At 37.2% G+C, this 25,230-nt stretch overlaps 1 protein-coding gene and 2 long non-coding RNA genes across 3 annotated transcripts; 1 reads left to right on the plus strand and 2 right to left on the minus strand.

The window, feature by feature from the left end:
- Positions 1-531: 531 nt before the first annotated feature.
- On the minus strand, positions 532-3,343 carry LOC138898133 (uncharacterized). The gene is made up of 5 exons (XM_070184170.1): positions 3,322-3,343; positions 2,962-3,138; positions 1,449-2,116; positions 966-1,365; positions 532-863 (listed from the first exon to the last, which is right to left on the minus strand). The coding sequence occupies exons 1-5, from the start codon at positions 3,341-3,343 to the stop codon at positions 532-534; spliced, it is 1,599 nt and encodes a 532-aa protein (XP_070040271.1).
- An 11,467-nt stretch (positions 3,344-14,810) lies between these two features.
- On the plus strand, positions 14,811-25,001 carry LOC138896966 (uncharacterized). Its single transcript, XR_011410625.1, has 2 exons — positions 14,811-15,110; positions 24,942-25,001. It is a non-coding gene; the product is annotated as an uncharacterized lncRNA (long non-coding RNA).
- Positions 17,876-25,013, minus strand: LOC117276563 (uncharacterized). The gene is made up of 2 exons (XR_004506825.2): positions 24,576-25,013; positions 17,876-17,933 (listed from the first exon to the last, which is right to left on the minus strand). It is a non-coding gene; the product is annotated as an uncharacterized lncRNA (long non-coding RNA).
- Positions 25,014-25,230: the final 217 nt, after the last annotated feature.

Consider the following 25,230-nt stretch of genomic DNA (forward strand, 5'->3'; position numbering starts at 1 on the left):
CGGCTGAATTACTAAGAGTCTCGGAAATATTAATGCTAAAGCATAACAAAGCAAAGGATTTCTATAACACCAATCCTCGAAAAACCTAATGGGTACAAATTTATCTCGTGCTAAGGCATGATAAAATTTGTATGATTAATCTTTTCAAGCCAAAAAAGGGGAAAAAACATTCTTTTGAGGCCATATCGGCCTAATTCAAGAGCCTAAGGGCTATTTTATTTTTTGAGTTCGAGAAATCGTCCTTACTCAACTAAAATCTAAGGGACACTCTACTTCGAGTTCGAGCAAGTACTCACTCGATTTTAAAGACTGCACTGGTCCGACTTCGGTCTAGTTGCCTAAAGTCCCAAACTTGTGAGCAAAATCTCCATAAGGCATGAAGGCATGAATGAAATAGAATTTTCACGAGGCAGGAAATAGAATAAAGACGAGTCAAAAAGAAAAAAGATCTTTTATATATATAAAGATATTTACAAGGACCGATCAGGGTCTTGTACAAAAAATAAAAAGAAAGAAAAAAGCCTAAGATTCCTAATTTTCCTCAGGGGCAGCTTCTTCTCCATCGAGGTCCTCCCTATTCTCGGACTCGCTCTTGCTGCCATCATCATCATCATCGGAAGAGGCTAGTGCTCTATCATCAGCTTCATGCTCTCTAGCCTTTATTATCTCGTCGGTAAGATCGAAACCTCGAGCGTAGATCTCCTCGAGGGTTTCCCTATGAGATTGGCATTTCGTGAGTTCAGCAATCCAATGTACTCGAGTTTGAGCTATCTCAGCTGCCTCTCTCGCTTGGACTTGAGCGGCTTCAGCATCGGCCCGGTAGACGGCCACGATCGCCTCTGCCTCGGCCTTTGCCTTTTCGGCTTCAGATTTGGCCTTTGCAAGATCAGAAGCCAACTAAGCCTCGAGATCCTCTATTTTCTTTGCCTGAACTGAGCTCTTCTCTTTCATGCCTCAAAGCTGACTTTCGACCGATGACAATTGGGCTCGAGCAGCCTCTTTTTCAGCAGCAAAGCGGTCCATACTTTCTTTCCACCCCAAGGTCTCTGCCTTCATCGTGTCGAACTCCTCACGGAATTGCTCGATCCTCTCGACCTTTTGTTGCAGCTGTGAGATTGAAATATTAGCCACCATTCCCAAATTGAGCCTATGAGCTTTTAAGATTTTCATTACCTGCTCGATCAGGTCGGTCTGATCTTGGTGAGCCTTGGCCAACTCAGCTCGGAGGTCCTTGATCTCCTCTTCTTTTTTCCCACTGAGGAGTTTAAGGGCATTTCTCTCCTCTGTGAGCCCTTGGAGGTCGGCCTCACATCGGCTCAGTTCTGCTCGGGACTTTGAAAATGCCTCCTGACGGAGCGCCAAAGCCTATACGGAAAAAATAAGGGAAGTTAGATAGGAAGAGAAGAAATAAACAAAGTATGATATCGACAAAGGGAGTTGAGACTCACCCGATTCAAGGCTTGTTGAGCTTCATCGAAAAGACTCGATGCTTCATTCAGGTCGGTAGCATCCTCGACCCCGATAAAGTAACCACGGAAGGGGTCCTCCCCTCCATGGCCCCTGTCTACTTCGGGAGTCCTCATAGCTTGGGCCTCCCGAATTGCCTCCTCGGAAAATGCAGGGAGAATCGGCGAGTCTCCAATATCTATTTCCCCAAGTGAGCCACTTGGGGAGTTCTCTTCGCTGTGAAAGGCCTCGGAACTAGCCCCTTCAAACATACCCGCCTTTTGCCAATCTCGGCGGGAGGCATCTTCGATCTTCGACAACTCGGGGACCTTGCCCGAGTCCTTTTCCAATACCCTCTCGGCTCGAGGCGGAATCTCCTCAACCACCACCAACTCAGCGGCCTTTGGAGACTCTATGGTTTTCTTCACTCGGGCCACCAGTTCAGAGCCATCATCTTCATCTTCTTCTTTTTCCTCCCTTAGCCGTTGAATCACATCTGCAGGCAAGGCAACAACGTCTTTCTTCGGCATACGAGCCGATTTCTTCTTAGGCTTTGGATCCTCGGAGGTTGAGGTCCTTTTCCTCTTCTTATCCTTCGTCGGCTTCTGAACCGGGGTCGAAGTCTCCTCCTCACTATATGGGGGCCTCATGACCGCATCCTTGCCCAGGCCTGTACATGAGAAAATTGAATAAGTAGAAGAAGGACATCTTAATCAAATCATCAAATACACAAAAAATGGGCTTACCATGAGTCTTGGCCTCCCATCGGCCCTTTGCTAAATCACGCCATGAGCGCTCGGCGTATGTAGAGGTCGAGGCCAGGTTCCGAACCCAAATCTTATGGTTAGGAATTGCACGGGGCATCCAAGCGGCTGCTACATCATGAAAAATACATCAATGAGAAAATACAAAGGAACAAATAATACATGGAAGCTAACAGTTAGACGGTACTTACAATTCATATTCCATTTCTCAGGAAATGGCATCTTCACGTTTGGGATTAGGTCTGAATTCCTCACTTAAACGAACCGGCCCATCCAACCTCGATCCTTGTCCTCGTCTATGCTCGAGAATAGCACTTTGGTAGCCCGACATTGGAGTTTTATTAACCCGCTTTGATAGAGGCGGGGGCTATACAATCTGATAAGGTGATCGAGGGTGAAAGGGAGCCCCTCGACTTTGCTCACGAAGAATCGGAGCAGAATAACAATTTGCCAAAAGGAAGGATGGATTTGGCCTAGGGTTATTTGATATTGACGGCAAAAATTAACGATGACGGGGTTGAGAGGGCCCAGCGTGAAAGTGTAAGTGTAAACACTTAGAAACCCTTCCACATGGGTGGTGATGTCTTCTTCGTGGGTCGGGTTCACCACTTCTTTGCCCTCCCAGTTGCAGTCTTTATTTACCTGCTTAAGGTATCCCTCAGTTATCGAGCACATATACCTCGACATTGGCTCGCATCGATGAGGAATCGACGAGGCTTTATCGGTCTTAAAATTGGAGTTTAGCGCGCACCCCCAGGAATGCATTCCTCAAGACGGGGCTCCACCGGCATTTTTCCGCCGACTGATTGAGAAGATGAAGCAGCTTTTTTTTTTGGTACCGTTTTCGATGTTTTTGCCATTTTTGTGTAAGTATGAAGAAGAGGAAGATAATAGGACTTGACGTTTGAGAACGGATTAACAGCAAAGCCTGAAGATTTGTAAAAGGGAAGAACTTAAGAGATGTAAAAGATTTAGAGATTAGAAGGAAGTGAAAGTAAAGTTTGAATCAATGAATAAGGGGTCTATTTATTGGATTCACGACGACGGTTCAAAGAAACTAGTGGTCGACTACCAACTGATACTCATTAATGACTTGGGGAACTGTACTGACGGGACATTTCGGTCACCCCCATCGCTTACGTCACGAGGATGACGTCATGACAGGTCGAGGTAATCAAAGGCTCAATTCGTTTCTTGTCATTTCACTCTAAAAAACGAGGGGACTATCTGTATACGGTTAAAATCGGGCCTACTCAATTTTACTATTTGACTGAGACCGGGAAGTTGCATCGAAGAATGGCCTCGTAACAGAACATACTAAATCACAAGGATAAGGTACCGAGTTCAGAATCGAGGTACCTGTCGAGATCGAGGCTAGTAGCGATCGAAGCCAAATGAGAAAGACATCGAGCAAGATCGAAGATAGCACAATAACAGAAAGGCAAGATATCCGTGACTGGTCGAGGATTATGGCATAAATCTTGGAGCAGATCAAATCAAAAATGGTTAATTAGCTAATCATGGGATTTTCTTCTGTAATTAGAATTATACCATAAGTGAAATTCCTTTACTATTTAAAGGGGGGTTCTAATCATTTGTAGGACACATTGTTCACAGATATCAAAGCAATATAATTCTCTTTCTCGTTTATACTATTGTTCATTAGTTTGTTACATTTTTATTATTCTTACATCAACCAGTTCGAGGGTATCCAAGTGTGAGGGCCGATTTCCATTCTAACATCGGTTTGCCTTACTTTATAATTCATTTATGTTATTATTCTTCATATTTATCAATTGGTATTAAGCGAAATCACGTATCCTTTGAACCACATTATAAGTTTAATTAATATCCAATTTTAAGGGTAAACATAAACCGCTAAGAATTTAATTCTTTAGATGCCCTATACTTTTAGTAGGGGTGTCAATTGGATCGTTCAACCGGTTATTTTATAAAATTCATATCATACCAATTTTCAGTTATTCTATTATGTATAACCAAAATTAGACTTCAAAACTGTCCCAATCATGTCGGTTTCTCTTCGGTATCGGTACGGTTCGGTTAATTTTTGATATTTTTTTAAATATCATGTAAAAGTCACTAGTAAAAGTAGAATACAATAACAAACATATTTTTATAGGACTTAGCAAAACTCGCTAGATAGTTTTACTATTTAAATGGTGATGAATTAAGAATACATGAAAGATGGGTAGAGTATAGATCCATCAACTACTTTACAACAGCGTAAAAGAAACTAAGCAAAAATAAAGAAAAGATAAATCACATAAGTAGAAAGATATTAACCAAGTTGTGACTCAAGAATAAAGTCTGTAGAAGATTAAATATTCAAAAAGATAAATCTAAATCATACGAAAGAAAACAAATTCAATACATTGTAGTTTGCTATTAATAATCGCTAGAATACTTTGTGTCTTGCTAGTTAATATACTGAAAATAATTTAGTTTCAGTAGGAGTAGCATAATAGGTTTGTGAATTTGGATTTTGATTTTAATTACTTGTTGGCTTGTAACCATTTTCATAATTTCAAGGCCCGAGAAATATTTTAATGCTTTATTATTTTTGAACTTTATATATAAATATATTTTTCACATGTAAATTTATTCGGTACGGTTCGGTATTTTTTCGGTTTATTTTCATAAAATAAAAAACATATCCTAATTATCGGTACGATTGTAAATTTATATAAAAACCTATGATTTTATTAAAAGAAACCTAAAAATCGGTTCGAACGGTACAATTCGATCGATTTAATCGATTTTTGAATATCTATTGACACTCCTAACTTTTAGCATTGGAGTTCAAATTAATAAGTACTATATTGGCATTTGTTAGTTGTACCTACATAGTTCTTGATATAGAGTCAAACTATTCCAATCAAGGACGGATGTACTCTGGGGAGGCAGCAAGTGTAAGCGCACTGTCTTTTGCTCAAGTTATACTCACACCGTCCGGTGAGTGAAAGTCGAGGAAATGCCGATTTTAATGTCTCCTAGGAGGCATCGTGTGTCGAGTATATATACATCGGTACAGCTTCCCGTAAACAATACGATAACGGAAGATCCTTAAATATAATAGTCCTCGTCACAAGAACAAGGTATATGAAAATAACTAAGAATCTTAACATGTGACAGGAGAGAGGAAAAAAGTCCTTAGTCACTCCGCGTACGAAAAACCGCTTAGCAAACTCCAAAGCACCAATTGACGATATACTAACGATTTTTCTCACGAAAATAAAATATTCAGTGGCAAAATTTGCTCGTAACGCCCAGCCACCCGCTCATCTCCAATGACGATATCGTCGCCGAGGATAACGTAGCGTGTAAAAGGAACTCCTGGATATATGTGGGATGCTAGGAACCAAATCGCCAAATGAGTTAATACGAAAGCAGGCCAAGCTCCTAAGAGACCAACGAGGCTCCTATGGCAATTTATTGGGTATAATCTCACTCTCGGTCGGGCTCGAAGCAGAAGGTAGAATGTAATATCTCTTATTGGTTCAGTTCATCAAGCTATTACAAAAGAGTCTAGCGGAAACAAAGAAATAATCCATTTTTTTAGGTATTTTCGCTTCCAGTACGGATTCATTCTAAACCAAAGAGCGGGGCTAAGTAAGGGGCATAACGATATGTCGATACAGTACTCACACCCGAGTTGCTCATATAATTATAATAAAATAAAATATTTGTATACGTATAAAATTCATTCTTATTATCATAAAGAAGTAGCGAATAAAGTGGTACATTGTTCTTACTAATTTAAACCTAGATCCGTATATGATTTCGAGATTTTTAAAACAACATTTTCTTCTTTACCTAGCGCTATCTCTCGCACACTATATGTGATTTAATTTGAGCTTAGAGATTCAATTCGTCATGAATCATGATATATTTCTCTTAAAATAATATAATTGAAACACCTACTCAATAGTAACGCTCATGTCTAACCAGAAAAATAAAGTTAATATGGTATATTAAATTTTCTAGAAAAATCATTTATATACAGTTTGATACCAAATATTCAACGAGGCAATGATGCCAAAGCACATTTAACATAGTGGTTGACTAGTGAAGCTCTCAAATATGAGTTTTTATCAAATTTATATGTTGGTGGTCACCCTAAGTATGGTGTGAATTAAAGGTTACTAAATAATTTTGCATAAATATTATATATCTAGTTCTTTGACCGAAAAATAAGACAGAATGCTTTTAAATATATTTAGTCAACAAAAGAGTGGAAGAGATATGCTTATTGCGAATAGGAATATTTGATTTATTTAATACCCTTTTTTTCTTGCATATGCATGGTTTGTAATTAACTAATCGTAGAATCAATGTGCCAAATTCCAATATAAAACGAAAAAGAAAGAAACAGAAGACTTAAAAAGAACTCAAAAGATGCTAATCCTTTTTTATAACTATTACTATCACGACCCAAAATTTTCTCCGTAGGATATCGTGACGGCTCCTAATCTCTAAGACTAGGTAAGCCTAACACTTACTGAATTAATAGAATAATTTGACCAACAATTAATAATTAGAAAATAGAACCTTATTACACAACTTACAATTCCCAAAACTGGCAGGACAAGTCATAAGCTCTACTGAGTTTGCTTAAAAAAAACCTCTAAGTATAACTGTTTCGAAATAGAGAAAAAATAGTGCAAGTACAATAACATAAGGTGACTCTGAGTCCTGTGAACTCAGCAACAGTTTTACCTTGAGTCTCCACAGCAAGATCCGTACAACTAGCTAGCGATCGACTGACTCCGAATTACCTGGATCTGCACAAAAATATGCAGAAGTGTAGTATGAGTACATCACAATGGTACCCAGTAAGCATCAAGACTAACCTCAGTGGAGTAGTGACGAGGGACAGTCAAGACACCTACTGGACTAGATAACCTGAATAAGTATAGGTATAGGACTAACAGAGTATGATATATCTACAGAACTACGCATAATGACAACAATGATATGATGCTTGCAATAGAAAATAGAAGCAACAATTTGCAGCGGAACACCACAAGTAATAACACAGTAGAGTAAGCTGGACATAGTTTAAATCCGATGAAAAATATAAATAAGGAAAGACATGTAGAAACTTGATAAGAATAACCGCTTTCGCACCAGATTTATTCAATAATTCCCGCGAAGTACCAAACCTCAAAACTCACACAATTCACGGGTCCCAATTCATGAACCCTAATCACTTGGCATCTTGTGCCCACATTATAAATGATAACTACACGGACGACTCACGTGCCTATAGAACCAATCTCACATATAAGACAAGTAGACGGAGTACGTACAAATGATCGGTAATATCAGTGTTCATTTCTTAAACCGATAGGGTGATAAAGTACGGGTATGCTTGTGTAAGTGTTCTGTCACAGTCCGGACCAACAAATAAGAGTAGAGAAAAAAATGAACGGCACATGAGGAACGATCCCCACAATTTGCAAAAGGTAGAACTCACACAAGTTTGGTACGCCACTAAACAAATATCAACAATAACAATGGCCCCAGGCCATAGCAAGTCATCACAAATCAATCCCCGACATAACCCACCTTGTCTCGCCACGTGCGCAATAATAAAGTAAATACCCGTCTTGTCTCGCCGCACGCGCATAATAATATTCACACTTTGTCTCGCCACATGCGCAAACCCACTTATATATAGCCAGCCTTGTCACGCCGCATGTGCATATATCAATAGTAACAACCGCACGACTGAAACCTCGTGCAAACACCTGAATAAAACCCCCCAATAATATCACGTGCCAAAAACACAATATTTCATCTAAACAATGTCAATATCACAATCGCGTGTAGCCCTCGACTCAATAAACTGAGTACAACAACAATAACAACAACAATAGCATGAGAATATAACAAGTAAATCAAATCAAGAGTTTTGGATCACAAAGAAGCGGTAGAACGGGTTCACAAAGAATAAACACAATAGGGAATACTAGCCTCAATAAGAATGTCTCAACAAGGGAGAAATAATATGTAACAAATTATTCTAAATAAGGATGAGGCAACTACGACAAAGGATAACTAAACTTCATTTAGGGTTGAGCAAGAGATGCAACAAATTCAATTAAGGATAAGCAATTAGGAAAGGATAGCACGGCAATCGAAGAGACAACAACTTTAGTTAAGGCACACAAGAGTCAAATAGGCAATAAGGGTTGAACATGAAGTAATTAATTCCGATTAAGACACGTAAATGTGAAACTAGTAAATGGGGAACTTAACATAACAAAACAACTTCATATTTAATGAACATAAGAACCTAAGATCCCTAAAAGGTCAACTTTCCACAAATAAGCCCGGGCACGTACTCGTCACCTCGCGTACAAGGACTTCACATAATACAATTAGAACCAAAGACTCAAATCATAAGGGGTAGTTCCCCCACGCAAGATACTTCCTCAAATCATGCTCAATCAATCAATTAGTAGGCCTTTTCATTCAATTTCCAACTCCGAACGACTTGAAATCTAGCCAAAATAATTTCACATTACAACTATAACTATAGGAAACTAATTTAAATAATAAAATAATGATCTTAGCTAAGAATTGAAAAATCATTTCAAAGAGTCGGCTCGGGCCCACATATCGGAACCTGACCAAAATTATAAAAACCGAACACCCATTCGATATCGAGTTCAACCATATAAAAATTATCAATTTCCGACCTCAATTCGTCCTTCAAATCATCATTTTACATTTTGAAAGATTTTACAAATTTTTCCCAAATTTTCAACTTAATTCACTAATTAAATACTCAAAATAATAATGGATTCATGAAATATAACAAGATTTGGGTAGAGAACACTTAGCCCAATGAGTTTATTGAAAAACTCACGAAAAAACTCCCAAAACCGAGGTGTCGAACTCAAAATATGTTAAAAATATCAAACCCTCGACATATATGTGGTTCTGCGCAGCACTTTCGTATCTGCGAGCTCGCATTTGCGATGCCAGGCCGCCAGGCAAAGGACTGCACCTGCAAAACTTCACGTCGCATTTGCGACTGCGTAGAAGCGCAAAGGAAGCCGCAGAAGTGAGGACTATCGCATGTGCGATCCTTTAGCCGCAGAAGCGGCATCGCGCCTGCGTGAAAATCTATAGAGATGCGGCAAGACATGGCCATTGCCATTGTCACAAAAGTGACCAGAATACCACAAAAGCAGCTGCGCACCTGCGGTCAAAATGTCGCAAGTGCGATTACACCAGGTTCTACCCAGAACCAGCTTCACTCAATATGCCCTAAACGGCCTGAATCTCGCCCGAAACTCACCCGAGCCACTTGGAACCCCATCCAAATATACCAACCAGTTCCAAAATACAACGTGGACCTACTCGAGGCCTCGAATCATATCAAACAATGCCTAAACTACGAATCGCACCACGAATCAAACTCATAAATTTTCAAGTCTTCTAACTCTCAAAACCCGTGCCGAAAAATACCAAATCAACCCGGAATGACGTCAAATTTTGCATGCAAGTCCCAAATGACATAACGGAGCTAATCCAACTTTCGAAATCGAAATTCGATCCCGATATCACAAAGGTCAATTCTCTGTCAAACCTCTCAACTTCCAAAAACTTCAACTTTTCAATTTTCACCTAAATATTTCAAATTACCTTACGGACCTCCAAATCCAAATCCGGATGCACGCCTAAGTCCAAAATCACCATATGAAACTATTGGAACCATAAATATTCCATTCCGGAGTCGTCTACACAAAAGTCAAATTTCGGTCAACTCTTACCACTTAAACTTCTAAAACACGAATCCTTCTTCCACATCAATCGCGAATCATCTGAAATCCGAACTCGACTACGCACGCACGTCATAACACATAATACGGAGCTGCTCGAGACCTTATGCTGCCGAACGGGACTTTAATTCTCAAAACGACCGCCGGGTCGTTACAACTACATATGGGATTACTTTTTAAAATTATCTTTTAGAAGGAAATGAAAAATGAGAAAGAAAGCATTTTACAAAGAAAGAAAAAAAGAAATGCAATATAGTCAAAAAGAAATACATCCGCTAGCTAAATATAAAAAAAAAATATTGATTATATATAATATATGTATATTAGTATAGTATACATTAATATACAAACAATATATATATATATATATATATATATATATATATATATATATATATATATATATTCCAATATTTTTTTTTTCTTTATTGTGTTTTCTTTATCTTTACAATGTTTATGTAAAAGAGTATGAGAATCTCCATTAAGGTAGGATTATATCATATTTATTCCTACAATGTTATTGCACATGAAAAGAAAGCTCCAACCACATGGCTGAAAGTAAAAACTAAAGGAATAAGTATAATACTTATACTGATCTGACTTTGGCTGAAAATAGTGTATTGATGTCTTGAGATGCATATTCACATACAAATCAACGAGAGCTATATAGGTCACTAACGGATTCAGGATTTGAAATTTATGAATTTTTATTGCGGTCTGAATAGTTAATATATGAAGTATACAATAGTATATGAATTCAAATATTTATAATTATTTAGTGAACTTCTTAATACATATAAAACCCGTACGTAACTCATAGTAGTAAATGCAACTATTTCCTCCTTTGCATAGGCAACTTTTATATGGACAAAATTATAATGGATAAATTATATTTATTTCTTTCGTAATCATATCATAGTCTAGTTAGTATTAAAGATTGGGGTAAAGAAATTGGTAAGAGCTTTTTGTGGTACCACATTTTTGGCTGGAATCTATCCCTTACTTGATTGGGTAAATGACATCAAGTAACAACACACAAGAGGAATTGACATTTTTTTAGCCTTATATTATATTAGGTTTGACAAAGACAGCTCCAAATAATTAACATTGTATAGATAAATAATAAAAAATAGATTTTCTAATTTATTCTCTCTCGTTGTTAGCTGCCCCCTCCTCCCTCTTGCTCGTTGCACCCGCTTTTCTCTTATTTGCTGTTTGCCCAACGATTCCCTTTTATTCCGGAAAAATGACATTATATAGCCGCCGTAAAAATAATAGTCGAAAAAATATATAAAACTTGTATATTTTTTGTATATATATACATTCTGTATGTTATATACAAAACATATATAAATTTTATATTTTTTCGGCTAACAGATATAAATAGTTTCTGGTGCGGGCTAAAACTGATAATACCCCTTTTATTTCTCTGCTAATCTCTCAATTAAAGATTCAATGTTCCCGTCTCCGGTCTTCCAAATGTCTTACGGAGTATTCAGTTTTTATTTGGGCAAATATTCATCAGTTTAACTTTTCGTGACAAAATAATACCTCGGATAATATTTTAGAGTATTTTGCTACGTAACAGTTTATCACTAATTCAGTGGTAGTTTTTTTTGTATAATAATCTGTTAATGTATAGATTGTATTTTCAAAAAAAAATAAAAAATTACTTAGTGTTTGATTCAATTTCAAAACCTCGTGTTTGTTATTTTTAGCATATATATTTGTGTATATCCAGAAAACAATTTGTGTTATACACTGAGATATACAAAGAAGAAAAATAAAAATTTGATATACATTTTAATGTACACAAAAAAGGAAAATAAAGTTGTGATATACATTTTGATATATGTTATTTGATGTGTTATACATTGTGATATATAGAATATAATACATTTGGATATGGAGACAATAATAATTATAGACAACTATATTTTTAATTTATATTTTAGATATACAAAGAAGGAAAATAAAGTTGTAATATACGTTTTGATATACACAAAGAAAGAAAATAGTTTAGTGATATACATTTGATAGAAATGTTATTGTTATCATATATAATTATTGGCTACATGATACCAATATTTATAACTAAGGCTTTTTACTGCTAATTATGTGAGTACGTTGTTACACCATGCCAAAATCCCTACTTGATTGGAGCCAAGTTTTGGACTTAAAATCAAGCCCATAACATGCCTAACCAGATATGGGCCTAACCAAATATAGACGCTAAGCCATACATGCCTAACCAGATATGGGCAGTTTTTCTTTTTGAAGAATTAAATTAAATAACCTCCCACTCAACTAATTGAACTAAAAACAGTCGAAGGATGTATAAGATATATGTAATTCGTGACCTGTGAGCATGTGATTCTAGCAACCGCCATGTCTAAGTTTTAGGTGAAAATAGCATGGGCTAGCAGTTTTTGGACTATTAATTGAAAATAGCCATCATTTGTAAAGTGATTGAAAAATAGCCACTATTCTATGCGAAGATAAAATCTGGACAAAAGTACCCTATCTGAAATACAGAAAGTTTTAGTATTGGATTGTGGAGCTCATGCGTATAAACTTCTAACATATTATGTTGGAAGTCTAGCACATTATGAAATTCCAGTACATTATGCTGGAATCTCATATATAAAATATTTAAACACCACCATATTATGCTGAATATTTTTCGGATTTAAAGTGTGTTTTTGTTAAGATTTTGTCTTTACATGAAAAAATAGCTAAATATCTATTACTTTTGAAACCGTAGCTATTTTTCACTTATTTCTTATTTGTTTTTCAAGTTTTGGACATTGGCAGATAAATTATTGGAAAATATTGCAGTGTGTTGTTATAAAAGGGAAAGGATATCATATTATAATTTGGGAAAATGACATTGTATAAGCCGCTCTTAAAATAATAGCCGAAATATATATATATTATATACTTTTTCGGCTACCGAATATAAATAATTTTTGGTACGGGCTAAAAGTAAAAAAAAAGACCAATTAATTTCTACTTTCTAGTTACATACAGTCCAATTTGAAACAAATCTCTTATTTATTTAGGGGTCACCAACCATAACCAGCCATTGATTTCAAGAATATGTCGTCTCTCCTAACTAGTGAAATTTTTGGGTTCTCAAAGAGTGGCCTAAATTGAAAATAAAAAGAAAGTAGTAATCATCACGTTTAAAAGCAATCAATATAAGTGGGGAAAGGTTTGTTTTGTCATTAATATTTGACTGACCCTATTTGTTAGTGTTGGGAGACACTTTTTTTTCTTCTTCTTCTGAACATTAAACTAACATTTAGACAGCCTGACCCCATTTCAAAAAAAACATTTAGACAGACTGATATTATCACTTTACTTTTAAATAAGTATAGTTGCTATTTGTTCCCCCGAAATTTGTGAGAGAATCGAAATGAGATTATTTATTTGATCAGAGTCGCCATTTGAGATAATTTATGATGTTTCAAGTCACCGATGTATTTTAAATTCCAAATTAAGGAAATTGATTTTTATTTATGGTCTGCGAACACAGAAAATCGGGTAAGGAATTTTGTTAACTCGGGAGAAGGTGTGAGGCACTCCCGAGTTCCGTGGTTCTGGCACGGTCGCTCAACTAATAATAATTGGCCTAATTATCTGATTTATTACATGTTTTAGAACCTTTTGTGCATTACCGCTTTTATACCACTTTTAATATTTATGAAATTTATTTAAATAAGCCGCGATGTCGCGCATCTATTATTTTTGTACACATTGTGAAACGCGTCACGTGAAACGCGCCCGCGACTTACAACATATTTATTTTTATTATTATTGTTTGAAGTTGAGGTCAAGTCACGTGAAACGCACACTCGAATTGGGGTTATGTATCGTGACCATGCCACGGGAACCGTACCCATGACCACGATGATTTATTAATCGTGCCTAAAGCAAACAACAGTGTTCAAGAATTGTTCATATTCCTTAGTCTTGTAAAGTCATTGGTTATGAAGAAGAAGTATGGATAAAGTATATAACGTTTGAGATGGATCCAAAGCCAATTGATAAGAACATTATTGGGATAAAGTGTCAGCTAATAAGTTTACACTTAATGCTTTATGAAATATTTTTATATTTTTACAAAACCGACTATATTGTTCAACTCAACAAATAAAAGTAAATGATAGAGCGATGAGCTCCTATCAGTTTAAGCATTCATAATTTGCACGAATAGCCATCCAAACAACTATACTGTCGATCATAGATTATCTTGCTAAAATTACAACATTCATGTTCCACCGAAGAATACAGCTTTGGCTAACATTCACTATGATCTTAGTTCTAACTGATGTCTAATTGCTACAAACCCCAACAGCACTGTCCAACAGAGGTAAAACTTCACTCGGGTCGACCAACCCGTGGCCAGATATGCAATTATTGACCTCTGGATCCCTTATTTTGATCATCATTAGACTAGCTATCAGGTGATTACCAAACATTCATCAAGAGGAAAACAGTAAAAGAGAAACTATCATTAAGATATTTTAAGTTACTTTAGTGCACAAATACTAATCCATTATGAACCCCGAATCAAACAGATTTTTACACTTTCAATTCATATGAATTACCTAGAATATCATCATCCAAATAATCTATGGAAGTATAGAATTGGCATGCGACATATTCAAATTTGAACAAGCAAGACTCAACAACATCGTGAACTTTATTTAACCAAGCTGAATTACAAAGTTAAAATCGAACAGTACCTTTAAGACGAAAGTGAATCTGAATGCAGAAGATAGCAAGTGATATGAAGCTCAGACTTTAGCTAGAAATTTTGAATTGCAGAAACCTTTCTCAGCTGCTCATGAATTTTTCAATTTTTTTCCAGATCTCTTAGCTAAACAAAGCAACATGAACATTTTCCGGTACATAAACAGTAACAAACAGCCATAAAAGGCGAGATTCAAACAACCTTTTATAGACCCATGAAAGAGGAATTAGAACTTTGAAAATTCAGCAATAAACTACTCCCAAATATTGTTCGAAATCCCAGTTTTCTATGTGTATCTATGTGTGGGTATCCATGAATCCAAGAGAGGTGAGAATTGTGTGTATATCCAGATGAGAGTAAGGTCCCTCCCTATTGCGTGAGAATCCGAGAGGTGGGGGTGGTTGCTCTTGTCTGTGTGTTGAGAATGGGTGTAGGGATTTTTATTAAAGGGGAGGGGGAACGGTTGGGCCTCGCAGGTGTTGGCTTGGACGGGTTTGGGAGGGTAATAAGGCAATTGGGCCAAGAAAATTGGCCCAGTCCGGATTAGATTCAAAAGTAACCCCTTTTTTTTCCTTTGTTTGTTTCTTTTCTTTGAAATTAAAATCCTAACTTGAAATTAATTTTCAAAATTAAACCTAATTTACTAACTAATCAACTTAACACTAATGAAAGAAAATTACTAAATTAAAACTAAAACTAAAAATGTAAAAATGATTTGTATATTTTTTTTTGTGATTTTCGTTTGATAATGCATCTAATTAAATCCTAAATGCAATTAAGGTCTAATATGATATGAGACAAAAAATTAAACATTTTCTTATGATTTTTTATGGTTTAAAACACTCTAAATATGCATGAACAACTCTAAACTATTTTGGAATATTTTTAGGAGTGATTTGCATTAGGGCAAAAATTAGGTGCTCACAGCTGCCCCTCTTTGCTCGGGAACACTAAGAGTTTTCGGGCAAAGATAAAGTGAGCAATCATGAACAATTTTTGCCCGTTTGATACTCCATGGGAAGCATTTTGAAAAAGTTCGACCGAACCTTGCTTCGGAGGTTGCCTACATTTCCTTGGTTATAAAGGAATCAGGTCAGTGTAGTTCTGAAAGTTCTGGTAGCTGGGACTACCGAGACGTTGTGATTTCACTGCTGCTGCTGATGCTCTTTCTTGCTGAGCTCCCTATTATACCAAAGTCAAAAAATAAAAAAGAAACTAACTAAGCCTAGCAGCTACGAGTTACAAGATTCCTATCTATGAGTCTTTTGAAGCGTGATCTTGAGTCTTGGCTGGTTCTTCATACGGACTTTTGATTTGAACCTTGATGCTTGTTAGGTGCAGGTGCTAGTTCTTTCTTCTTCTGCTTTTCGGATCAAGACGGGACATGCAAAGCTTGTGACTTCAGCCATGTCTTGAGCAGTTCACATTTTCATCGGCTTCTGCATTTTGGATTCACTTCTCTTCTTTTTTTCTGGATTGAGACTTCTTCCTTTGGTCATCTCGGACTGTCGGCTCGCATTCTTGTGGCAAGCTTCTGCTATTTCTAACTTGAATTGAATTCTGAAAGTTGACCTTGTTCTTCAGGCGGGCTCCTGATGTCTCTCTAACTTGAACTTGAAATAAATTCCCTCATTCTCCAGGTGGGCACCTGATGCTGACTTAAAACCTGAAATGAATTCCCTCGTTCTCCAGGTGGGTGCCTGACTTAAAACCTGAAATCAATTCCCTCGTTCTCCAGGTGGGCACCTGATGCTGACTTAAAACTTGAAATAAATTCCCTCGCTCTCCAGGTGGGCGCCTGCTGACTTAAAAACTTGAAATGAATTCCCTTGTTTTCCAGGTGGGTGCCTGATGTTGACTTAACATTTGAAATGAATTCTCTCGTTCTCTAGGTGGGCGCCTGATGCTGACTTAAAACCTGAAATAAATTTTCTCATTTTCCAGGTGGGTGCATGATGTTGACTTAACACTAAAATGAATTTCCTCGTTCTCCAGGTGGGCGCCTGATGTGACTTAAAACCTGAAATGAATTCCCTCGTTTTCCAGGTGGGTGCCTGATGTTGACTTAACACTGAAATGAATTCCCCCATTCTCCAGGTAGGGGCCTGCCACTACAGCAAAACGGAAACAACAAAAGAAACTTTTTCCCCCGTTCTCCAGGTAGGCGCCTGCCACTACAGCAAAACGGAAACAACAAATGAAACTTTTTCTGCCCCAGTATACACTAGAAAGATTTATGAGTTATTAGCAGAACTATAAATCACATATGCTATTGATGAAGGTTGCAATGATGAGAGTAAAATTGAAGACTCGACTAGGATGTGCATCTCCTGTGAGTAAAACCAAGAAAATTAGACTAACAAATACGTCTGCTAACAAAAAATCCTAAATGACCCAGACTAGGAAGTGTATCTCCTAGGGGTGAAACTTGAATGAACCAAATTAGGAAATGCGTCTCCTAGTGGTGAAATCTCACTTTAGGAAGTGTGTCTCCTAAAAGTATATCCTGAAAGACCTAGACTAGGAAGTGCGTCTCCTAGGATACCTTTTAACCTAAAATTAGGAAGTGTGTCTCCTAACGAAATAAAAATCTGAAAAACCCAAACTAGGAAGTGTGTCTCCTAGATTTGAGATTGAGCTTGCGAAAAACTATAAACTAAGCTTGACTAAACTAAAAACTGACCCTATTTTCAAGGCGGGACCCCTGATTTCAAGAAAACTAAAGATTGATAACTTAAGAAAACTGAAAACCGAAGATTCATCAGACTAGGTCTTTTTTTGTTATCTTAGGAGAAAGATTCATCTGACTAAGATTTCGATCCTAGGAGAAAATTCATCAGACTAGGTCTTTTTTGTTATCTTAGGAGAAAGATTCATCAGACTAAGATTTCTAACCTAGGAGAAAATACATCAGACTAGGTTTTCTATCTTAGGAGAAAAATTCATCATACTAAGATTTTTATTATGAGAAAATCCATCAGACTAGGACTTTTTATCATAGGAGAAAAAATGTGAAGAGCAATGGCAATATTTTATGCACACTAGCAAGACAAATAAAGACAAAGATTTGAGAAACTTCCCTTTGTCGGCTCTTCTCTTCTTTTTTTCTTTTTTTTTCTTTTGAACCACTTTCCTTGCACTGCTTTGTTCCTGTTCCAAACAAAGAAAATTTTGTCAGTTTTAAAAGTGGTGGTCGGTTTGTGGCCTTGAGTTTTGGGCAGCTTGGCTTTTGCTCAATCAGCTTGAGTCGGTTTCAAGAGACTTTTTGCTTTACATCAACCCTGATCGTTTCACACCCAGTACCATTTATATCTGTGGCTCAATCAGCCTTATCCCAGGTGAGATCTTTGCTTAGGTGACCTTTTCTATGTCTTGAATGTCTTTCTGCTTTTTGAGCAATTTGTCTGACAGAGAGAATCACAACTGGTAAGTGTCTTTTGCATGATGTGCACACTTCATAGTTCTTGTTTAGTACTACAGAGAGCCCGAGCCCCTGATTAACCTCGAGGTTATCTTTGCTTGCTTTAGCCAAGTAGGCTGACAAGGGTATTTTGGGGGAAAGCCTTTGCATGAATCCTCAAGGCATGTTGATTGTAACACCTGACTGTGCTGGCCAAATTTACTTTGTGCAACTGAAAAGCTGGTAGCAGATTTTGAAATCTTTTATTGCTTGTTTTGACAAGGACTAACTCAGAGTGAAGGGGCACAATGATGCAAAGAAACAAGTATTAACAAGAAATGCCCCTGTCGGAAGGACAGAAGGAAGAGTTTTTTTTTCTTTTCTTTTCTTTTTCTTTTTATTTTTTGCGGTAACTAGCCTTAATGATCATGACATGCATTTTGGACTTAACGGTCTGATCTATCAAACTGACCAATGTTTCCTTTTACTATTCTTATGACCTTTGAAGTCGGGATCGCTCGTTCCAATCCTTTGCATTAGCTTCACAATTCACTTTCGACTAGTGGTGCCTCTGGAGATTTTCACCAACAAGCCTCTCTCATTTATTTGTCTCTACTTACCGTCGCCTTACAGTGCCCGTGAGGGTTTTCACTGGTAAGACTCTCTCATTTTTCTTTTCTTTTCCTTTTTCTTTGCTTTCTTGTGTGAGCAACTTGACGATGTTCTATGTCGTGTGACAACTATTGCTCATTGCATGCGTCTCTTGGCATTCTTGAAAGTTGATTAGGAGGTCTTTATTTGGAAGGTTTTTGGATAGGGTTAGAAAGAAGGGACGGCACAAGGCTCCAAGTAGACTCAATATGATGGGTTGTACACTTACAACTCTCGGAATCGACTCTTTAAAAAAAACTAAAACAAACTCATGCCCCAGTTTTATATACTGGGATTTTTGGATTTTTTTTCTCTTTTTTTTTTGAATTCTTATTTGGTTGGACCGAACCGTGTAAGGCTGCCTACGTATCTCTTTTTTAAAGAAATCAGGTCTAACGTAGTTCAAACATCTGACCTAACTATTTTTTTTCATCTTTCTTTCTTTTTCTTTTTCTTTTTCTTTTTCTTTTTCTTTCTTTTTTTCTCATTTTTTCCTTCTTTCTTCTCTTTTTTTCTTTTTTGTTTTCAAAACAAACTGCCCCAACTTCTATTTTCTAGGGGCATAGACCTTCGAATGCTCTTTTTCTTTTTCACTCGAACTTTCTAAGAGTTTCCCCAGTTTGTACTTTGGGAGCATGGACTTTTATTTTCATTTTTTTTTTACTTTTGACTCTAAACTTGATTCCAAAAGAGGGTGATCACAGAAAATAACACAGCCTCAAAAGGTGTAACAAAGGGTATAAAGTGTTTGGGTAGCAAAACAAGGGCCTCCTAGCCTCTAAAGTGCCAATCATGATTTCCTTTCACGACACAACATTGATGAACATGTCTGTCTTCTTAGTGTGTCGTGGTTGGAAGACACTTTTCACCCATTAATGTCAAACTTTTCAATAAACTTCAATTGATTTTTCCTCAAACCCGACCTTCACAATAATTTGAAGGTAAAGATCATTAACCTTCACGGGTCATTTTATTCGAGCTTAATTCCAAAGTGTTTCAACTCTTTATTCATCCTCAAAAGTTCCTTTTTCTCATTTATCTAATTAAAGCTTAAATCAGTTTTCTAAGATCTGGCCAAAAAATTTGCATGCATGTCATATCACTAAAACTTGGGGGAAAAGAACTAAGCATGGAATGACACAAAAGGACAAACTGTATTTCATTGAGTAAACAACAAGACAAATAATCTAAAATTTGAGTTACAACCCTAAAATAACCCGGTTTATGAAAATAGCAACAAAACGGACAGACAAGACTCACACAAACAAAATAGAGGGATAAAAGGGTTTGACTCAATAAAACAAATAAAATCTGGATCACACCCTGGAATAACCCAGATAATAGAAAAAACATCAAAACAAGCTACCAAGATTCCCTCCCAGTGAGGAGGGAATAACTTTTCAATTGCTAAGCTTGACATTTAGTCACAAATTTGCTCATCAGAATCACTATGGCCTTCTCCAATTTCAGTCGGCAAGTTTCCGAGAGGATTCTCATACTCCATGTCACCACACATCATCCCCACAAAGTGTGCATCATCATGTACATGTGAAGGATTCTGCGTGATATTCTGGGTGTCATTATCTTGGATCACAATCAGTTTTTTCTGGATCATCCTTTCTATTTCTCTTTTCAAATCCCGACAACTTTCAACATTGTGCCCCTAGGCATTGGAATGGTATTCACACCTTTTAGAAGGGTCAAAGCTTCTTGCACGTGGGTCCATATGATTTGGAGGAATAGGTGCAATCATGTCATAATGCTTTAATTTCTCAAACACACTTGCATAGGACTCTCCTATTGGTGTAAAATTATCTTTCAACCTTTTGTTCCCCTCTATACCCCTGGCTTGGATGTGGGTTATAGGGAACTTGAAAATTTTGTGGAGGTTGGTGGAGATTTTGCGGTGCTGGTGCTCGCGCCTTCTGGGTGTCTTGGTGGCTGGACAACATACTGAAGTGGAGCAATATAGTATTGTGGGTTCTAAGGTGGATAGTAGTGCTCAGGGGAATCATCGGAAACCTGATGAGCCTGCTCATACCTTCGAGATGTTCTCCTAGGACCTCTTCTCGACCTTATTATCATCATGGTTTCTTCATCCTTCTCATTCGTGTTACTAAAATTATCAGATTCAATTTGGACAGCCTGAGTTGCAGATTTGAGAACTGCTTGACTTATAATTTTTCCGGTCTTAAGGCCATTCTCAACCATTTCCCCAATTTTGATTGCTTCCGAGAAGAATTTGCCCACTGCGGACATCATGTTTTGAAAATAATCTGTCTTTTGAGCCTGAAGGAAGACAGTGATTAGCTCGTGGTCATCCATGGATGGCTTAACTCTAGCCGCTTGCTCTCTCCATTTAATGGAATATTCCCTGAAACTTTCAGTTGGTTTCTTCTTCAGGTTTGAAAGGGAATTGTGGTCTGGGGCGATATCGATGTTGTATTGGAACTGTTTGAAAAAGGCCTGGGCCATGTCATCCCAGACATGCCAGTGAGAGGTTTCTTGATCCATAAACCATTCAGAGGCTACCCCTGTCAGGCTTTCCCCGAAATAAGCCATTACTAGTTCTTCTTTTCCCTCCACACCTCTTAGCTGATTGCAATAACTTTTCAGGTGGGCTATGGGGTCTCCGTGTCCATCATACTTTTCAAATTTGGGATTCTTGAAACCAAGTGGCAAATGAACACCGGGTAACATACATAGATCCTTGAAGGCAATACTCTTCTGACCTGCCGACCCTTGCATGTTTTTCAACTTTTGTTCTAAGCTTTTCACTCTTTGGGTCATTTCTTCTTGTGCCATCTTTCGGGTAGGCTTTTCAATCTTTGAAGGAAGATCAAATAGGTACGAGTGGTACTTAGGCGAATGGTATTGTTCTTGCTGGGTAGCAAATTGTGACTTATGACTTTTCTTTTGTACCATTGTTGGTTGTGGGATAGTGAAAATGTGCATAACAACAGTGATTGTCTGATTGGTTGTCAATGGCACACTTTGGGAGCGCGCAACAAAAGTTCCAGTTGTAGTCGTACAGTTGGGATAAAGACTGAACCCAAATGAATAGGATCGATCAGACAATGAGACATGCATGGTAATAGTCGAGATGGGTGTGAATTTTGGAAAAACATAAGAAAGGGGTGGTCCTTGACCATTGGCCGATGCTTGACACATTTCAGTCATTTGCTGTTTCGGTATTCTATTTTCCTCAACCACAGTAGACTCTTGTTGAACCCTCTGACCCCGAGTCTCTTGACCACTCGTAACAACTTCAATGTCAGTTGTCAATGACATTTTTTCTTTGGATTTTGTGTTGCCAACTTGCCACAAACTGACCACCTCAAACTTTCGTCTATGATTCAAAATAAGAGACATGTTAGAATAGACTCAGTCGGTTCTTATTATCATTATCATTTTTTTATTTATTTTTTCATTTTCATTTCATTTTTCATTTTTTTTTGTCGATCGAACCTGATGTGGGTTGCCTACGTATCATGTGGGAACATGAATCAGATCGTGCATAGTTCGGGAAGATCAGAAATAAAGTAAATAAATTAACTCTTTTTGGATTTTAATTTTTTTTTAATTTCCGAAATAAAGACTTATAAAAAAGAAAGAAAATATTTTTGGAATTTGATTTGTTTTTTTTTCTTCTAATTTTTTCCGAAAGGATTTCTATATAAGAAAGAAAAATATTTTTTGGCTTTTGATGTTTTGTTTTTTGTTTTGGATTTTTGGGATAAAGACTTTCTAAAAACAATGTAGAAACTTTTTTTGTTGAGTCCCAAAGTCAAATGCACGTGATGCAAACAAACGTTCCTACTAGGGATCCGACATGAGGCTATGTTATTCTAAGTTTAAATCCTGGGTGTATTGTTCTAGACCTAACGTACCCGAGCGGACAACTCGAGCCGGGGGGCGAGGGGGGGCAGCGTACCGGGAATATAAAAGCTTCACCGGCTTTGCAACTTGTCCGAACCTCATTCTAAAATTAGGATATGACTCTAACAGAAAAGAAGCCACGTGAAGCGCACACTTCCCAGAAGATTTAGAAGACTCAGAGAAAAGAAGGGTTTCGTAGCAGTTTATATACAATTCACACAATATCAAAGCGGTAAAAAAAGTGACATTTAGCACATTAGGCTCAAACACGTAAAAATCAGACAATCATGAAAGTCAATCATAACAGCTATTCTAAACTCGAATTCTGAACCCTGAACAAGAGATTCTGGGTTCTCGTCTCCAGCAGAGTCGCCAGAGCTGTCACACCTCCTTTTTTCCGAGGGAGAGGGGATAAGGGAGTCTTTTCAATTTAAGTGATATTAATCGAAATGGGATTATTTATTTGATCAGAGTCGCCACTTGGGATAATTTATGGTGTCCCAAGTCACCGATGTATTTTAAATCCCAAATTGAGGAAATTGACTCTTATTTATGGTTTGCGAACACAGAAGACCGGGTAAGAAATTTTGTTAACCGGGGAGAAGGTGTGAGGCACTTCCGAGTTCCGTGGTTCTGGCACGGTCGCTCAACTATTAATAATTGGCCTAATTATCTGATTTATTACATATTTTAGAACCTTTTGTGCATTACCGATTTTATACCGCTTTTAATATTTATGAAATTTATTTAAATAAGTCGCGATGTCGCGCACCTATTATTTTTGTACACATTGTGAATCGTGTCACGTGAAACGCACCCGCGGCTTACAACATATTTATTTTTATTATTATTGTTTGAAGTTGAGGTCGAGTCACGTAAAACGCACACTCGAATTGGGGTTATGTATCATGACCATGCCACGGGAACCGTACCCATGGCCACGATAATTTATAAATCGCGCCTAAAGTAAAAAACGGTGTTCAAGAATTGTTCATATTCTTTAGTCTTGTAAAGTCATTGGTTATGAAGAAGAAGTATGGCTAAAGTATATAACGTCTGAGATGGATCCAAAGCCAATTGATAAGAACATTATTGGGATAAAGTGTCAGCTAATAAGTTTACACTTGAGGATTGCAAATCTGGAAAGCCACTATTTTAACTTAGTTTGTTCAAATGCTTTATGAAATATTTTTATATTTTTACAAAACCGACTATATTGTTCAATAACTGGACGGCAATGTTATAACTCAACAAATAAAAGTAAATGATAGAGCGATGAGCTTCTATCAGTTTAAGCATTCATAATTTGCACGAATAGCCATCCAAACAACTATATTGTCGATCATAGATTACCTTGCTAAAATTACAATATTCATACTCCACTGAAGAATACAGCTTTGGCTAACATTCACTATGATCTCAATTCTAACTGATGTCTAATTGCTACAAACCCCAACAACATTGTCCAACAGAGGTAAAACTTCACTCGGGTCTTAAACTGTAAATCAGACCAACCCGTGGCCAGATCGGCAATTATTGACCTATGGATCCCTTATTTTTATCATCATTAGACTAGCTATCAAGTGATTACCAAACATTCATCAAGAGGAAAACAGTAAAAGAGAAACTATCATTAAGATATTTTAAGTTACTTTAGTGCACATATACTAATCCATTATGAACCCCGAATCAAATAGATATTTACACTTTCAATTCATATGAATTACCTAGAATATCATCATCCAAATAATCTATGGAAGTATAGAATTGGCATGCGACATATTCAAATTTGAACAAGCAAGATTCAATAACATCGTGAACTTTATTTAACCAAGCTGTCCAAAGTTGAAATCGAACAGTACCTTTAAGACGAAAGTGAATCTGAATGCAGAAGATAGCAAGTGATATGAAGCTCAGACTTTAGCTAGAAAATTTGAATTGCAGAAACCTTTCTCAGCTGCTCATGAATTTTTCAATTTTTTTCCAGATCTCTTAGCTAAACAGAGCAACATGAACATTTTTCGGTACAGAAACAGTAACAAACAACCATAAAATGCGAGATTCAAACATCCTTTTATAGATCCAAGGGAGAGGAATTAGAACTTTGAAAATTCAGCAATAAACTACTCCCCAAATCTTGTTCGAAATCCCAGTTTTCTATGTGTATTTATGTGTGGGTATCCATGAATCCAAGAGAGAGGTGAGAATTGTGTGTATATTCAGATGAGAGTGAGGTCCCTCCCTGTTGCGTGAGAATCCGAGAGGTGGGGGTGGCTGCTCTTGTCTGTGTGTTGAGAATAGGTGTAGGGATTTTTATTAAAGGGAGGGGGAACGGTTGGGCCTGGCAGGTGTGGGCTTGGACGGGTTTGGGAGGGTAATAAGGCAATTGGACCAAGAAAATTGGCCAGTCCGGATTAGATTCAAAAGCAACCCCCCTCCCCCCCCCCCTTTTTTCCTTTATTTGTTTCTTTTCTTTGAAATTAAAATCCTAACTTGAAGTCAATTTTCAAAATTAAA

This window comes from Nicotiana tomentosiformis, chromosome 8 (genome assembly GCF_000390325.3).
Source record: "Nicotiana tomentosiformis chromosome 8, ASM39032v3, whole genome shotgun sequence".
NCBI lineage: Eukaryota > Viridiplantae > Streptophyta > Magnoliopsida > Solanales > Solanaceae > Nicotiana > Nicotiana tomentosiformis.

What these genes read in the sequence shown, in the direction of transcription:
- LOC138898133 (XM_070184170.1), bottom strand. Translation starts at nt 3,343, where the DNA reads ATGGGGGTGACCGAAATGTCCC. An exon ending in GGGGGTGACCGAAATGTCCC is followed by an intron (nt 3,139 to 3,321) that starts GTCAGTACAGTT and finishes ACAAATCTTCAG; the next exon opens with GCTTTGCTGTTAATCCGTTC. An exon ending in TGAGGAATGCATTCCTGGGG is followed by an intron (nt 2,117 to 2,961) that starts GTGCGCGCTAAA and finishes TCTCATGTACAG; the next exon opens with GCCTGGGCAAGGATGCGGTC.